Source organism: Eptesicus fuscus, chromosome 7 (assembly GCF_027574615.1).
Source record: "Eptesicus fuscus isolate TK198812 chromosome 7, DD_ASM_mEF_20220401, whole genome shotgun sequence".
Taxonomy (NCBI): Eukaryota; Metazoa; Chordata; class Mammalia; order Chiroptera; family Vespertilionidae; genus Eptesicus; species Eptesicus fuscus.
In genome coordinates this window covers 106,127,384-106,144,557 of record NC_072479.1, presented here as the reverse complement: position 1 = coordinate 106,144,557, position 17,174 = coordinate 106,127,384, and the positions used below count along the sequence as shown (strand labels likewise).

The following is a 17,174-nucleotide window of genomic DNA, read 5'->3' as shown; positions in this document are numbered from 1 at the left end:
ACGCCTGCCTGCTCCAACACTCGAGGCAGCAGGGCACGGCTCCAGAGCAGACTCAGAGCCAGGCCGCCTGGGCCGGAGTCCCAGCCGCACCTGATACCAGCTGAGGGGCTGTGGGCAAGGGACTTCCTAGGGAGCTCTCGGCGCTCCCACGTCTTCACTGTGAAACGGGGATCAAAACAGCACTTTCCCTGCCAGGCTGCTGTGAGGGCCAGTTACGTGCTTAGAACAGTGGCCGGCCCACAGGAAGCAGCACAGAGGCGTCGGCTGTCCCCGTTTTTATTATCGTCCTAATAACGATGATCGTGATTACTGTCCTTTCCCCATGGGGGCTCGGTTTAGTACGGTGACCCGGCCAGAAGGGATGGCAGCGCTACACACCAATGACCTTGGATACGGCCAACCCTCTGAACCTTCACTCCCTGTGTGGATCAAGATCCAAACGAACACTCTTCACAGTGAGTGAAGAAACCAACATGTAGCCTGCCTACCATGTACAGACATGGCCTTGGGTGTAGCTTCATTCATTGCCACAGTCACCCATGAACCGAACCCCTGCTCTGTGCTAGGCGTCTTGCTAGGAGCTAGGGACAGGGCGCTGAGACACACTTGGCCCTGCCTCCATGAGCTTCCTGGACAGCGGGGAAGACAGATGGGAAACGCGGGGAAATGGCAACTGCAAACCGCGATCATCGTGAAGGAAGTGCCACGAGGAAGCCTGACAGGGAGCCTAAGCCGAGGGGTCAAGGCCTCTCTGAGAAAAGAACGCTCAAGCTGAAGTTTAACCAATATTGAGACCAAGGGTGCAAAGCATGTGCAAAGGGCCTGAGGCAGCAAACAGCTGGCCGCGCGGCCTGCGGGGCGTGAGCGAGTGGAGGACGTGAGGTAAGCCTGGAGGTGCACACGAGAACTAAGTCATGCAGGACCTGGGCAGGCACGGTGGGGACTGGTGCCAGCGGTTTGGATGGAATGACGGGGGAGGTGGAGGGGGGGGGCAGGTGGGTCAAAGCCCACATTGGAGGGATTGTGACAGAATGGCACAGTCAGAGCTACGGAGTCAGCACACCGAGTTCAAACACCGGCTGTGTGACCTTGGGCAAGTCGCTCGCCCTCTCCGCGTCTCCTGAGGATGAGACGCTGCCTGGCAGGGTTGAAGGCAATGCAGTGAAAGACCTGATGGGACCGGGTGTCCCCAATGAGCAGCGCACTCACTGCCCCCCCCCTGCCCCCGGGCGCAGGCCGCATCCTGGGCGGAGGCACTGGCTCCCTGAGGCAAGAGCCGGTCCAGATGCTGCAGCCGAGTCCAGAGTTTTCCCACCACCAGGTGGGGCTGCTTCTCAGGACAAACAGGACGGCCCGCTTGAGCCACACCCACCAAAAAACGCTCTTTTCTGCTTCCGTTAACTGCTCGGCTCCAGGCAACACAGCCAGGGAACCAAGCTGGAGCCTGAAGCCTGGCTCGGCCGCAAACAGGCCATGTAACCTTGGCCAAGACCCTCCCCTTGTCTGGGCCTCAGTTTCCACATTTGTGAAATGAGAGGGGACGGAGCTCACCAATCCGCCTCTGAGAGGCCTTCTCGATCAGCACCTCGGGGCTCAAAGGGGGCAAGAGAATTCCTTTGCAAGGGCACATGGCGCCTCCTCCGCCCTCCCCTGGGCTCCCAGGAGGAATGAGCGGTGACCGCCATGGACGGCCACCCAGGCGGCGCCCCAGTCGCCCCCGGGGGCCCCAGGCCGCGGCAAGGACCGGCTCACCCTGCCGATAAGCACCACAGAGACGCCCCCCGCACGGAATAGACCCAGGCACGCGAGGCATGCGGCGGGATCGCCTGCTGAACTTTATTGAACCCGGCGAGGAGGGGGGGGAAGCGACAGGAGGGGGCCCCCGCCCAAAGCGCGTGCTCAGAGCTCTGCGGACACAAAGATGAAAAGCTTGGCCACAAAGGAGCTGACGGTGCCGTGGCGATAGAGGTCCATCTTGACGGTCAGGAGCAAGTCCCGGGGCTCGGGGACGGGCTTGGTGAGGGCCACCACCCCGCTGTGGGGGTTCACCTTCCGGGTGGTGAAAAAGCCCTCGTCATTGCCGCCGGTGATGGCCAGCTGCATGCTGTCCCCGGGCACGGAGCTGGAGGGGCCCATGCGGAAGACCACGGCGGGCACTTGGATGTTGGTGGGGAAAGAGAGGTGGTAGTAGGTTATTCGCAGAGGCAGCTTGTGGCACTCCTGATTCTCATGGCAAGGCAAGCGCTCACAGCGGCTGCAAGACAAGTGACAGAGACAGGGGTTAGGGCCGGCCCGGCAGGCGGGGCGGGGCGGGAAGCGGGCGGCGGGGCGGGAAGCGGGCGGGGCAGCAGGAGGGGGGGGGCGCCCCTCACTCACCTGCGGGAGGTGCCGTGGGCCTCGGGCTGCGGACTCACTCGGGCACCAGCCGCCTCCAACACCCTCAGGGGGCGCCGGGGGCTGGGGTCAAGGGCTGTGCCCGGAGGGAGGGGCGCCCCTTCTCCCTGGCAGAGCCCCGCCCGGCACGCCCGCCCTCTGAGCACCAGCGGCTCCTGGGGGGCTGAGAGAGCACCCCGGGAAGGGTCCTCTTCCCCCCAGCAGCCCTGGCCGCGGCCATCTGCCAAGTATGGCCAAGTGCTCGGCTCTTCGCCGCCACTCCTGCCCTCCGCACTGTCAGCGGGAGCCATGGTCCAAATGGGGAAACTGAGGCTGAGAGCGCCAGCGCTTCCCAAGTGAGGGTGAGGAAGCCAGGCTCAGGCTTGGGCGGGAGGTCTATTCCATTTCCCCTCGAGGCCTTGAGGCCAGGCCCGGGTCCCGTCTGCATCACCGGACCAGCCAGGACTCGGAACGAAGATGGGGACAGATTCTAATTTCCTGTGACAGGATGGGGACAGTTAAAGCTTCCTGTGACAGGACGGGGACAGGTTCTCACTCCCTGTGACAGAATGGGGACAGGTTAAAGCTTCCTGTGACAAGATGGGGACAGGCTAAAGCTTCCTGTGACAGGACGGGGACAGTTAAAGCTTCCTGTGACAGGACGGGGACAGTTAAAGCTTCCTGTGACAGGATGGGGACAGTTAAAGCTTCCTGTGACAGGACGGGGACAGTTAAAGCTTCCTGTGACAGGACGGGGACAGTTAAAGCTTCCTGTGACAGAACTGGGACAGGTTAAAGCTTCCTGTGACAGGATGGGAACAGTTAAAGCTTCCTGTGACAGGATGGGAACAGTTAAAGCTTCCTGTGACAGGATGGGGACAGGTTAAAGCTTCCTGTGACAGGACGGGGACAGTTAAAGCTTCCTGTGACAGAACGGGGACAGGTTAAAGCTTCCTGTGACAGGATGGAGACAGGTTAAAGCTTCCTGTGACAGGATGGGGACAGGTTAAAGCTTCCTGTGACAGGATGGGGACAGGCTAAAGCTTCCTGTGACAGAACGGGGACAGGTTAAAGCTTCCTGTGACAGGATGGGGACAGGCTAAAGCTTCCTGTGACAGAACGGGGACAGGTTAAAGCTTCCTGTGACAGGATGGGGACAGGTTCTCACTTCCTGTGACAGGATGGGGACAGATAAAAGCTTCCTGTGACAGGATGGGGACAGTTAAAGCTTCCTGTGACAGGATGGGGACAGGTTAAAGCTTCCTGTGACAGGATGGAGACAGGCTAAAGCTTCCTGTGACAGGATGGGGACAGGTGAAAGCTTCCTGTGACAGGATGGGGACAGGCTAAAGCTTCCTGTGACAGAACGGGGACAGGTTAAAGCTTCCTGTGACAGGATGGGAACAGTTAAAGCTTCCTGTGACAGGATGGGGACAGTAAAGCTTCCTGTGACAGGACGGGGACAGTAAAGCTTCCTGTGACAGAACGGGGACAGGTTCTCACTTCCTGTGCCAGGATGGGGACAGGTACTCACTTCCTGTGACAGGATGGGGACAGGTTAAAGCTTCCTGTGACAGGATGGGGACAGGTTAAAGCTTCCTGTGACAGGATGGGGACAGGTTAAAGGTTCCTGTGACAGGATGGGGACAGGTAAAAGCTTCCTGTGACAGGATGGGGACAGGTTAAAGCTTCCTGTGACAGAACGGGGACAGGTTAAAGCTTCCTGTGACAGGGTGGGGACAGGTTAAAGCTTCCTGTGACAGGATGGAGACAGGTTAAAGCTTCCTGTGACAGGATGGGGACAGGTTAAAGCTTCCTGTGACAGGATGGGGACAGGTTAAAGCTTCCTGTGACAGGATGGGGACAGGCTAAAGCTTCCTGTGACAGAACGGGGACAGGTTAAAGCTTCCTGTGACAGGATGGGAACAGTTAAAGCTTCCTGTTACAGGATGGGGACAGTAAAGCTTCCTGTGACAGGAAGGGGACAGTAAAGCTTCCTGTGACAGAACGGGGACAGGTTCTCACTTCCTGTGCCAGGATGGGGACAGGTACTCACTTCCTGTGACAGGATGGGGACAGGTTAAAGCTTCCTGTGACAGGATGGGGACAGGTTAAAGCTTCCTGTGACAGGATGGGGACAGGTTAAAGGTTCCTGTGACAGGATGGGGACAGGTAAAAGCTTCCTGTGACAGGATGGGGACAGGTTAAAGCTTCCTGTGACAGAACGGGGACAGGTTAAAGCTTCCTGTGACAGGGTGGGGACAGGTTAAAGCTTCCTGTGACAGGATGGGGACAGGTTCTCACTTCCTGTGACAGGACGGGGACAGGCTAAAGCTTCCCGTGACAGGATGGGGACAGGTTAAAGCTTCCTGTGACAGGATGGGGACAGTTAAAGCTTCCTGTTGGGGACAGTTAAAGCTTCCTGTGACAGGATGGGGACAGGTTAAAGCTTCCTGTGACAGGATGGGGACAGGTGAAAGCTTCCTGTGACAGGATGGGGACAGGTGAAAGCTTCCTGTGACAGGATGGGGACAGGTGAAAGCTTCCTGTGACAGGATGGGGACAGGTTAAAGCTTCCTGTGACAGGATGGGGACCAGGTTAAAGCTTCCTGTGACAGGATGGGGACAGGTGAAAGCTTCCTGTGACAGGATGGGGACAGGTGAAAGCTTCCTGTGACAGGATGGGGACAGGTTAAAGCTTCCTGTGACAGGATGGGGACAGTGAAAGCTTCCTGTGACAGGATGGGGACAGGTTCTCACTTCCTGTGACAGGATGGGGACAGGTTAAAGCTTCCTGTGACAGGATGGGGACAGTTAAAGCTTCCTGTGACAGGATGGGGACAGTAAAGCTTCCTGTGACAGGATGGGGACAGGTTCTCACTTCCTGTGACAGGACGGAGACAGGTTAAAGCTTCCTGTGACAGGATGGAGACAGGTTAAAGCTTCCTGTGACAGGATGGAGACAGATTAAAGCTTCCTGTGACAGGATGGAGACAGATTAAAGCTTCCTGTGACAGGATGGGGACAGGTTAAAGCTTCCTGTGACAGGATGGGGACAGGTGAAAGCTTCCTGTGACAGGACGGGGACAGTTAAAGCTTCCTGTGACAGGATGGGGACAGGTTAAAGCTTCCTGTGACAGGATGGGGACAGGTTAAAGCTTCCTGTGACAGGATGGGGACAGTTAAAGCTTCCTGTGACAGGATGGGGACAGGTTAAAGCTTCCTGTGACAGGATGGGGACAGTTAAAGCTTCCTGTGACAGGATGGAGACAGATTAAAGCTTCCTGTGACAGGATGGGGACCAGGTTAAAGCTTCCTGTGACAGGATGGGAACAGGTAAAAGCTTCCTGTGACAGGATGGGGACAGGTTCTCACTTCCTATGACAGGATGGGGACAGGTTAAAGCTTCCTGTGACAGGATGGGGACCAGGTTAAAGCTTCCTGTGACAGGATGGGGACAGGTTCTCACTTCCTGTGACAGGATGGGGACCAGGTTAAAGCTTCCTGTGACAGGATGGGGACCAGGTTAAAGCTTCCTGTGACAGAACGGGGACAGGTAAAAGCTTCCTGTGACAGGATGGGGACAGGTTCTCACTTCCTGTGACAGGATGGGGACAGGTTCTCACTTCCTGTGACAGGATGGAGACAGGCTAAAGCTTCCTGTGACAGGATGGGGACAGGTTAAAGCTTCCTGTGACAGGATGGGGACAGTTAAAGCTTCCTGTGACAGGACGGGGACAGGTGAAAGCTTCCTGTGACAGGATGGGGACAGGTTAAAGCTTCCTGTGACAGGATGGAGACAGGCTAAAGCTTCCTGTGACAGGATGGGGACAGGTGAAAGCTTCCTGTGACAGGATGGGGACAGTTAAAGCTTCCTGTGACAGGATGGGGACAGGTTAAAGCTTCCTGTGACAGGATGGGGACAGTTAAAGCTTCCTGTGACAGGACGGGGACAGGTGAAAGCTTCCTGTGACAGGATGGGGACAGATAAAAGCTTCCTGTGACAGGATGGGGACAGTTAAAGCTTCCTGTGACAGGACGGGGACAGGTTAAAGCTTCCTGTGACAGGATGGGGACAGTTAAAGCTTCCTGTGACAGGATGGGGACAGTTAAAGCTTCCTGTGACAGGACGGGGACAGGGGCTATCTTCTGCCACCTGCCTTCAGGCCCATCGTACTGGGGAGACAGCTGCCTCAGGAACCAGAGTGGAGGTGGAGCCCCGAGGCCTTGGCCGACCTGCCAGCAAGTCCCGCCACGTGGACGGTTTAACTTCTCCGGTCGGAGCATCTACCGCCCTCATCTGCCATCACGTCCCCCACCTGCCTGGGACGTTTCCACCCTCGTGCCGGGTGACGTGGGCTTATTGTGCACTCGCGTGGAGAGTGAGCGTGGCCTCCTTTCACCGCTCAGCTCAGCCTCTCAGGACCGATGGCAGCCCTCTCCCCTGACCGGCCGGAGTCTAGGAGGCCGGCCCTGCGGGGGGCTCAGGCGCTGCAGGCACGTGAGGATCGGGCACCCTGAGGAGCGAGCCACGCCGGGAGGGAGCCCGGAGCAGAGGGAGAAGCAGCAGAAGAGGTGGCGGGGGCCGCGGCCAGCCCAGCCTCAGAGACAGCCAAGCCCAGGCTGAGGGGAGCGCTCCAGGCGACCTGGGCGGCCAAGGGCGGTGCGGTTCATGCCGTGCATCCCACCAGCTCCCCTCCCTGCCGCATCCTCTCCTCCCGCTACTGACGGAGACAAGCTCAGCGCGTGCGTGACTCCAGCCACAGTCAGTGGCTTAGGGGTCAGCCTGTCCCAGTTCAAAGACTTTACATTCTCTCTCTCTCTCTCTCTCTCTCACACACACATACACGCACACACATACACATGCACATGCAGGCACGCATGCACACACGCGCGCGCACCAGCAGGCACGCACACAAGGGCAGGAGCGGCTGCTTTAGAAAGGAGCCGTGGGCCTGGCCAGCAGGTGGCGCTGGTCTCCTTCCTGTGGTTAAGCTTTCCCACCTCTGTGGCCGGTCCCCTCTCCAAGGACAGGCCTTTGATTTGGAAACACTGACCCAGCACGTGTGGATGGCGGGCAACAGGGAGGGGTGTGCGTGACGTCCTGGTAAAGCTCCCGCAGCCATCACACACAGCCAGCCAGACATGCCTTCCTGCTCACCGCTCCCCACAGTCCCAGCCCCACAGAGTCAGTCACAGAGCCCCCGCCTCCTGGCACTGGGCACTTCTCGGCCTCACTCCTAGGCCACTCTCTGCCAAGGGCGTGGCCGGGCGCTCTGGCTCTGTTCCCGCACCCAGCATGGGCTCGGCACCTCCCGTGTGGTGAGGAAATGTGCACCGATCAGCATGGCCCCGTGTTCCCGATCGGTTCCAACATCACCGTCCTATGGAGCGGTGCCTGAATGTGCCGAACCGCCCGGCACACCTGGTGGCTGCTTCTGGCAAACCTCCCGCAGGCGGGCGAAGGCACGGTCTTCGTGGGTCCAGACTGAGGCGGGTCTGTCACACCCCATCACGGAGCAGAGGGGAGCCGGCGCCTGGTCCCCGCGCCTTGGTTTCCACCTCATTGTGCACGCGAGAAAAATGTGCCCCAACTTTTCAGTCACAACACCCCAAATTCCATGAAAAAGTAATTTTGAAAGCCACCACATACCAGAGAAAAAAGGTCCTCAAGACCCGGTCCTTCTCCCGGGACACAGGGCCATTCTGGCCACCCCGGGCTGTGTGACGCTTGCCGCTGCCCCTGACTTTCCGGCTCCTGGAGACAAGCCCCAGGAGCCGCCCGCGCAGGGCCTCACCCCCGTCCGCCGGCAGCTGCACCCTCAGGCCAAGAGCCGTGCCGACCAAGGCTGCCCAGCCCGCTCTGGCTTCCGAGACCGGGAGTCTCAGGAGCCGGCTCCGCTGAGGAGAGAGGGTGTCCGGTTCCACCCCAGGCTCCGGGCCCGGGGACACCCTCACGCGGGCAGGAGGGGTCGTGCGGTCAGGATGTGAACAGCCTGCTCGGTCCGCGAGGCCCTGCCCTGTGGCCTGTGGCCTGTGGCCAGCCTGCTGGGCCGCGCGCCAGTTACTGCCTCGGTCACCGGGACACCGGGACACTGCCCGGGAGGCTGCGTGGAGAGCGGAAGGCTGAGGCCCAGCGAGAGCGAGGGAAGCTTCGACCTTGCCCGTCCGGGGCCCTGAACAAGCCGCTCTCGCTGAAAGGTAACCACAGACGGGCTGCCCCCGGGCCTTCCGAGTACGGCTCGAATACAAACCGCGTCCTCAAGGTCACGGAGCCGGTTCTTTAAGAGGGTTTGTGAGGAGGAAGAACGTGGGCTGTGAAACGGAAAATTCCACGGACGTCACTGGCCAGTGACTTGTCACAGTGCGCCCACTACGGGATCAGTGCTCCCGTGGCCCCCAAGGAAGTCCCCTACCGCACCGGGCAGCCCTCGGCTGGGACCCCAGGCTGGTCAGTGACTCCTCAAGAGGGGCCCAGACAGGAGAAAACTGTAACCGGACAGATTCCCGGGAGCAGCAGCGGCGCCCCGTGACCGGGTGGCCCTGCAGGAGCCACGCCCCGTCTTCCCATCGGAGGGCCGAGGAGCCCAGCGACCTCACGGCCTGCCCCGGAGCGAGGCTGCGGGAGGCCGCAGAGCCTCCGCATTGACGCTGGGCCCGAAGGAAACCGCGGCGGGGTGACAGGATGGGGACAGGCTCTGACCGCGCTGCACCGGGCTGGGGCCTGGGCTCGTCCCTGCCGGTGCTCACTAGGCCCCAAGGCCTTGCCAAGCAGAAATGACAGATGCAGCAAGGGCCCCTGGGTGGCCGAGAGACGGCCCCGAGGCCACGGCACTGAGGAACAGGAGAGCCACGGACTGGCAGTAAAACAGGTCTTGGGGTGCCCACCCACACCCCGCAAGAGGTGAACTGGAGCGAGCTGTATGGAGTGGGCTTTGCCCCACAGTCACAGGTCATCCTACAGGAGCCCAGAAGGGGGACGTCCCCACTCCCTGTGCCACTGAGGACATGGAGGACACGAGGGGACCTGCCTGACTACAAAGCCGTATCAGCATCCCAGGCGGTGAGAACAGTCACGGGCCTCCCCCGGCCTCCTCAGCTCAGGTCTCAGCTCCCTTCTCCGCCTGAGCCGCTGGGTGGCACCAGTGAGCAGCAATGGGCGTTTATACAGCAGCCACCTTCCCTGGAGGGGCCACCGGAGCCGCCTGCTGCCCCTTTGGCCTTTACAGTGGGTGCGGCCCACATCCTGCCCTTATTTGTGAAGAATGACAATCCCCCCGCCCCCCCCCTTTACCAGCCCAGGGAGCAAGCGATGAATCCATGAGGTGGGGACAGACCAGGCCTTCGGGCATCAGCCGTTATGAACACTGAACACCCCAGTTCATTGCTGGGAGCTCCTTCCTTCTCTGTTTAATGGGTGTCCACACCCCACGGTGGCCGTGCCCTCCACCCCCTCCCTCTCTGCCTGACTCAGTTCTTCCTGCTTCATTGAAGCACTGCCTAAGCCAAGCGCCCCCTGCCGCCACCCCAGCTGTGGGGCCCTCCGTGGCCTCAGCATTCCTGAACTCTGGCCAGCGCTGGTTTTGCGGTGCTGCTAGTGGGCAGGGGCTGGGGGCCTCTCAGCCCAGGTGCCTGCACACAGTAGGCCTGCGGTGAGTGGTCCCCAAGCAAGTCAGAAAGTTCCTCCTGCACTGAGGGTGGCGAGGGCTTGGGGAGCACACAGCAGCTGAGGGGAGGTCTGCAGACTTCACACACAACCTCGGCGCGCCATGCCAACCCACCCAGCCGCGGCTCAGGAGGCGTGAAGACCCGCACAGGGCAGCCTCCTGCCTTTTACTTTCCTGGCTGTGCGTTAGAGGCCGGCGGCAAACAGCAGAGGCGGACGGAGCCGTGGGAGAGGGGACTTACAATGACACAGGGCAGCACAGCCTCCATTAAGGACACGGGCTTCCTGACCCGGAGGAGGCCCCCGCCGCCCGCTGGCCATTGCGTAACCACAGCCTCTTTGGAAGGCTGCACACTCGCCAGCCCAGAGCTGGAGCGCTTTCCCGACCAGCCCGGGTTCCAAGCAGACAAAACACGCCGGGCACAGAGCAGACTTGGGGGAGGGCGCGGCTGCCGGGGGACTGGGCTGTCTGAGTCTGGCTGGAACCTGCTCAGGATTTCAACACGCTGGAGGCAGGGCCAGAACCAGGAGCCAGGGCCCTGGGGCTGAGCAAGTGGGTGCTGGGGCCTGGAGCACCATCTAAGAAGGCCGTGATCCTCCAGCGGGAGGAGCGGGCTCAAGGTCAAGGGGCCAAGCGCACAGTCAGCCTGCTTGGGTGCTGGCTGGGAGCCATGTCCAGAGGCTGGAGGACGGCTCACGTCTGCACATTCCTGAGATTGTCTCCCACCGTGGAGCTTTTCCTGAAACAACTGACCGGGGTGCTGACCGAGACTAAATAAAATCAGGTGGGTGGTGTGCGAGGAGACCCCGGGACCTCACTGCTCCCTGAGGAAGGGGGATCCCTGACATTCTGCAGGCAGCCAGGGGCCTGGGATGAGTGAGCTCACGATGACATACGGCCACAGAATCTTCCACACGATTCCCACCGTCACTGGGCTGAACACAGTCTGCTGTCAGACGAATTCTCCTAATAATGCCGCCCCAACCCGTCATGTGGGCCCACCCGGCGTCATCGCCACCTTCATCTGACTCAGAGCATTCTGACATCTGTGTCTCACAGACGAGGAAACTGAGGCCCAGAGAGCTGTCCCCAGACCAAGTTTCCCACTGGGGACCAAGAGGGCTGGTCTGCCTGGCTCCACGCACAGGCTGCCGGGAGAGCAGGCCCGCCGACCTCCAGCTCCCGGGGGGCCTTGGTCTCTGTGACCAGTCTCACGGGCCTGAGAATCTGGGGTCCTGAGTTTCCCGAGACCCCTGCGGGAGGGCACAGCTCATTAACCACCGGCCCAGGCTGGGAGGCGGACCCCCAGGAAGGCCGACACAGACAGACAACGGATGGCCGAGGGACTTACGTGTCCGCGGAGCGACGGTAATTCTCCGGACACTCGAAGGCCAGACAGCGGAAGCTGCCCTGGATGTTGAAGCAGGTCTCGTTGATGGAGCAGTTGTGTATGCCGGTCACACACTCGTCAATGTCTGCAAGAGGCCAAGGCAGCACAGTGAAGGCCAAGGCCACCCGAGCAGTCCCCACCCACAGACGGGCGCTGGGGCCTCCCACCAGCCAGGGTCGGGGTGGGGATCGGGCCACCCTTGCCCTCCGGTGACTGCTCTCTGGAGCAGCGCCCTGTGCCGGCTCTTTTACTTATAGCACGTTTAATCTATAGCGTGTTCACTGATTATTCACAATCCCTGGAATGAGCATAACAATGATCATAGCCAACATTCTGATGGCCCTGGAAATGCTTCATCGAGTTCTCTTAATTCTCCTAACAATTCACTGAGGCAAGGACTGCTACTCTCATTTGGGGGGTGGGCGGGGGCCGGCCCAAGGTCAAACATCCTGTAAGTGGCGGAGTCGAGCTTTGAAGCCGGGCAGGCTGGCGCCAGGGTCCATGCTCTGACCAGCCGCGCCTCTCCGCAGCTCCCGAGGCTCCTCACCCTCACCTTACGTGACTCAGAACTCCCCAGCGAGGAAACAGCGGAAGCTACGAGCCCCGGGTTAGATGAGGAAACCGAGGCCCAGTGCGATTCTACTACGTTGTGCCCAGTGTCCAGGGTCCGCGATGTCTGGGCTGGACATGGGGAGCCTTCCCCCTTCCCACAACTCTCTGGAGCAGCCAAATGGTGGGGCCCCGGGGACATCACCGAGCCAGGAGGCATCTCTTAAGGGGGCCGAACGCCTGACCTCAGCGGAGAAAGTGATACTGCTAATCTCACAGGCCCGGGCAGGCGAGGCTCAGGAATGCGTGTTTGCTGTGTTTGCTGCATCTGGCAGGACCCCGGGGCTGTGATGAGGCCCTCAGAAATGTGAGAACAGCCCGGACCAGCTGAAGGGCCTCCCAGGACACGCCCAGCTGCTGCCTGAAGTCAGAGTCACCTTCTTCAAAACCAGACATGACATCTGCAGAACCGGGGCCTCCGGAGCCTCGGGGTCGCCAGCCCCATGTGGGGGCTCAGGCGGAAGGGGCTGGACAGACCTGACCTCTAGATTCAGCCTCGGGGCCGATCCCGGAGGTGAGGCGGTAACCCCTGCAGGCCACTCGCTCACAAAGATCTACTCAGCACCCCGTTACCGAAAGGACGGGCACAGGCCGCAGGCTGACCCCGGGAGCGCATCACGTGTGGGAGCCCAGGGTCCCCTCAATTAGTCCAGGCCAGAGCCAACCCCCAGCACCTTAGCTCCACCCTCTGCTCACTGTTTGCCCTTAATGCCTACCAAGGTCTGGCCCCGGCAAGGGTTTGTCAAATGACTGAGTGTGAGCTCCACAAACGGCACTGTGCTGTGGAACCCAGTCCTCGGTGAGGACTTCCCATTTCCTCCCTGGCGGGCCTCTGCGTAAAGGCCGCCAGCCCCTGGTCCGGCCCCGGGCGGCCGAGGGCAGGGTGGAGTGCTCAGAACCCTCTGTGGACAGGGGTGCTGGGGGTGGGGGCAGGTGAGGGAGACCAGGGTACCGGTGGAGGCCTCCCCTCCCCTTCCTGAATGCACCCCGCCGGTGGTGTGGCCGGGGCAGCCCAACACCAGAGCCCCAAGCGTGGCCTGTGCCCGCGGAGCCCCGCTCGCTCACCCTGGCAGTTGCGTCCGTTGGGGGCCAGCCGGTACCCCGTCGGGGGGCAGCTGCACTGGAAGCTCCCGGGGAAGTTGATGCAGCGGTAGGAGCAGATGTGGCCGCCAGTGGGCAGGGCGCACTCGTCGATGTCTGCAACAGCAAGGCCCACCCTCAGCGCCGTGGGGCCCAGGCCGGGCCGCGTGTCCCCGGGGGGCCAGGCCGGGGCCGGGGAGGGCAGCCGCACAGGGCCAGCTGGACACGGGAGCCCTCCAAGTGCGGGGGAAGGGGAAACAGGCCCAGAGAGGGGAAGGAACTAGCCTTGGGCCACACAGCAAGCTCGTGTGGGGAAGGAGGTGGGATGGGGGCCGAGCAGACGGGACAGGCAGGGCTTCAGAAGGACCCGGGTCCGGAGCCCTGGCACCGGGCAGGAGCCTGCAGCTGGCAGGGGCCCTGGTGCTCATCACTATGGACGTGCCGGTGAAGACCCTCCCGGAACGGCCACAAGCCCGGCGGCGGCTCAAGCCCTCGCCGTGCCAGGCGCTGCAGGAAGCGCTTCTGACTCGTCACCGGGGCTCATCCTCCGACTCCCTGGAGAGTGTGGGGTGCACCCCATGCTGGGGAGGAGGGCCCAAGCCAGTGAGGGGGCCTCAAAAGTCAGGGGTGTGGGTGGCCCCGAGCCCCCTCCTCACCCCTGGGGGTCCCGGCACACACGGTGATCACCACCGTTATGTGTTTATTAACGACAGACATGGCGAGTGGCTTCGCTTCTTTCCAAACCTCACTCTCAGGGCGGGTCAAGGACACCCCGTCACCTCCGCCAGAGGGACAGCCCGCGGCCCGCCCGCAGGGCGCAGGGAGCAGCCTCACCCTCGCAGGTGACCCCGTCCGCGTCGCTGAGCTGGAAGCCGCGGCGGCAGTAGCACTGGAAGGAGCCGTAGACGTTGGCGCACTCCTGGCTGCAGGGGCTGCTGGTGCATTCGTTCACGTCTGAAAGAGGGTGCCCGGGTCACCTCAGAGCCATGGCCCGCGCCCCTGAACACAGGCGGGGAGCCGGAGGTCCTCGAGTTCGGGGCTGGGGCCGCCTGGGGTCCCCAGAAAGACAGAGGGCTGGAACCCATCCCCGCCACGGCCTGCTCCCAGCTGCACCCTCTCCGTCGGGCGGCAGTCACAGCCGCTGGCCTCAGCTCCTTCCATCCTGCCGCCGCCTGGCACCCGAGTCCTTCTCGCTCTCGTGGAATGTGATCATGTCCTCCCGCTGCGCTTCCCAGACAAGGTCCCCTGCACCGAGGGCCTGCATGACCCTGTCGGTACACCAACACCCGGTACGCCAACGCCCGGTACGCCAACACCCAGTACGCCAACGCTCGGAACTCCCCGGGCCACTCAGCAACTCTGGGCTCTCGCTCACCTATTCCCTTTGCTTAGAGCAGGGATCAGCATACATCTGGCTCCCAACTTGTTTTTGCAAATAAAGTTTTATTGGCACACAGCCACATGCATTCATTTACTGCGGTCTAAGGCTCTTATCCCCTATAATGGTAGAGTTGAATAGTTCCAACAGGACTTTGGCTAGTAAAGCCTAAAACACTGACTAAGTGGCTTTTAGAAAGAAAAGCTGGCCAACCTCTACCCACAAGTCTCTTCTCACATTGAGTTTCTGCTAATTCTTAGCAGGGCAGGGGGGCCGAGCGCTGAGAACGTCCATTAGCTGCTCCCTCAACCCCCACCCCATGTTTCATCCCTGCAGCCCCCACCCCCAGCCTGGCTGCACCTGCCCACCTGCCCACCTGCCCACCTGCCCCTGCCCAGCGTGGCTCCGTCACATCCTGGCGACATGCCCTGAAGGCAGGAACATGTTCTAACGACACACTCTGGGAGGCCTTTGTAAAGGCCCAGTGGGATAACATGCAAGGTTGGCCGGGCCCTGGTTTTGTGTCCACAGCATTCCCCACTGACACAGATATGAGTGTCTGCTCTCCAGTCACTTAGGGGGACCAGGGGCGGCACAAGCCTTGATCCATAGTAATGACGATACGAGCCGTCGCCATGTTGCCAGCGCCCCACTTCACACCAGCCGTGTGAGAGCTTTTCATCTGCTTCCTCTCGTCTCAGCCTCACCACCCCTACAGGGTGGGCCCTAACATCCCCATTGTATGGACCAGAACACTGAGGCCTAGAAATGCCGAGTTACTCCTTCGAGGCCACCAGCAGGGCAGAGCGGGGATTTAAGCCCAGGCCCGAAGGACCCTGTGGGAAGCTGGTTCCGTCCAACAGACACGAGCTGGGCCTGGTTCTTGGGGACAAATCCCAGGGTCTCGGGGAAGCGCAGGCGCCAGGCGCACGTCGCCCCATCGGCCTCCGGTCTGAGAAGGACGTGCGCTGGAGCACAGCCTGGCAGACGGACTCACTGACCACCTCCTCTTATTCCAGGATCCGGGGCCTGCCGCCTCGGCGTCCGGCTGCCCCACGGCCGGGCACTGCCCTGCACAGAACAGGGCTTGACTGGCAACGTGGGGGATCGTCCGGGCTCCCACAGGTCTCCACTCTGCTGACCTCAGAACCTGACCCCAGAGAAGGCGAGACATCCACTGAGGCCCCGCATGTCCAAACCCTGTGCTGCACACACGGATCACATCGCCACCATCAGGGTCAGTGTTACCCGAGAACCCAGGCTCTCGGCACCAGGAGCCCGGCCCGCCCCGCCCGCACACTCAGAGACCTGAGCCCTCAGCATGCGGCATGCCCTCCACTGGTCCTCCGAGGACGAGGGCCCCGGCTTCCCCCTAAAACGCCTGCCGGGAACATTCGACAGCGCAGAGAACCCACTGCGTTCCGCCAGCGCCCGGCTGCGGCCCTCGCGCCCGTTTCTTAGAAACTACAGACATGGGTGCTCTCTGTCCCTTTGAGATGCACCTCCTGCAGCCCGGGAATGTCCCCAGGGACGGGGCCACGTGTCTGACACGCGCCCAGCCCGGCTGCGGGAGAGGAGCCGGCCAGACACGCCAGCCTCACGGCCGGACCCCCACCCCCTCAGCGCTCTCCCGAGCACACCCGGCATTTCAAAGCCCCCCTTCTGTTTTGGTGGCGTTGAGACCAGCGGCCACCAAGGTCTCTCCCCTGCCACAGGGTCTACGTAAAATCCGACCAGCCTTTGTCTCTCTTTGTCGCATCAACCCCACTTCCCCCACGAGGCTACCGAGGCAGGCGAGGTCAGCCACTCCCCAAGGTCACGTGAACAACTGACCGACCCCACACGCTGACCCCACCCTCTCCCCGCATCTCCGCCGGGTACCCAGGTGCGCGGCCTGGGCAGGCAGGCGTGCCCGGCCCCCGGGACGCAGGGAGACGCGGGCAGCGCCTCTGACAAGCAGCCTTTCCCCAGGCGCTGCCCCCGCTCACATGCCATCGCCTACGGGCTTGGGCAGGGACGTGGGTCAGCCCCCCCGGGCGCCGGGCCCGGGCCTCACCTTCGCAGGAGCGGCCGTCGGGCGCCAGCCGGAAGCCCGCGGAGCAGCTGCAGTGGAAGGAGCCCAGCGTGTTCTCGCACTTGTGGCTGCACAGGCGCCCCGAGTAGCGCCGGCACTCGTTGATGTCTGCAAGGCGGCGGGCGGGGCTTAGGGCGCGGCCTCCCCTCCGGGCCCTTCAGCTCTTTCTCAGAGGGAGGCAACGCGACTTGTCCCCAGAACAGGGCAGGTCGGCACACGGGGGCCTGCCCCCCACTGCCCCCCCCTCCTTCCACGACAAGGCCTCTGGGGGGGTGCCCACCCGAGTTCTCTACCCCAGAGCCCCGAGGGCGGGTCCAGGGGCTCTGACCAAGGGTCCCTGGGGGTGTCCCTGCTCCTGGAGGCCATGGCCATGCTGTCTGTTCTCGCTGCCCTGGCTGCGCACACAGCTCGGGGCCTGCGCTCTGCATCCGGAGTGAATCTCTGGGAAATCACCGGTGTTTGGGGCATTTTCCAGGGGCCGGAGCCTCACAGACACTCGGAGGTCTGAGGTGAGGGGGGCACCCGGGGTGAGGGAGACCGGCTCAGGCGGGGGCAGGGGGCTGCAGAGCCGGAACCGGAGGGGTCTCCGGACTCGGGGCCTTG

The 17,174-nt window shown here is 61.8% G+C and overlaps 1 protein-coding gene across 2 annotated transcripts in view; it reads right to left on the bottom strand.

The window, feature by feature from the left end:
* The window catches only part of FBLN1 (fibulin 1), a 71,263-nt gene that overhangs the window by 23,504 nt on the left and 30,585 nt on the right, over positions 1-17,174 (bottom strand). Inside the window, exons 11-15 of one of the 2 annotated variants that reach the window (XM_054719633.1) lie at positions 16,554-16,679; positions 13,954-14,073; positions 13,105-13,236; positions 11,392-11,515; positions 1,811-2,254 (exon numbers count right to left, since the gene is read on the bottom strand). In XM_054719633.1, the coding sequence (XP_054575608.1) occupies positions 1,900-2,254; positions 11,392-11,515; positions 13,105-13,236; positions 13,954-14,073; positions 16,554-16,679 (857 nt within the window). In that variant the 3' untranslated portion in view covers positions 1,811-1,899. Of the gene's footprint in view, positions 1-1,810; positions 2,255-11,391; positions 11,516-13,104; positions 13,237-13,953; positions 14,074-16,553; positions 16,680-17,174 lie in introns of those variants that run through there. The other variant, XM_054719632.1, reaches the window with a different exon arrangement.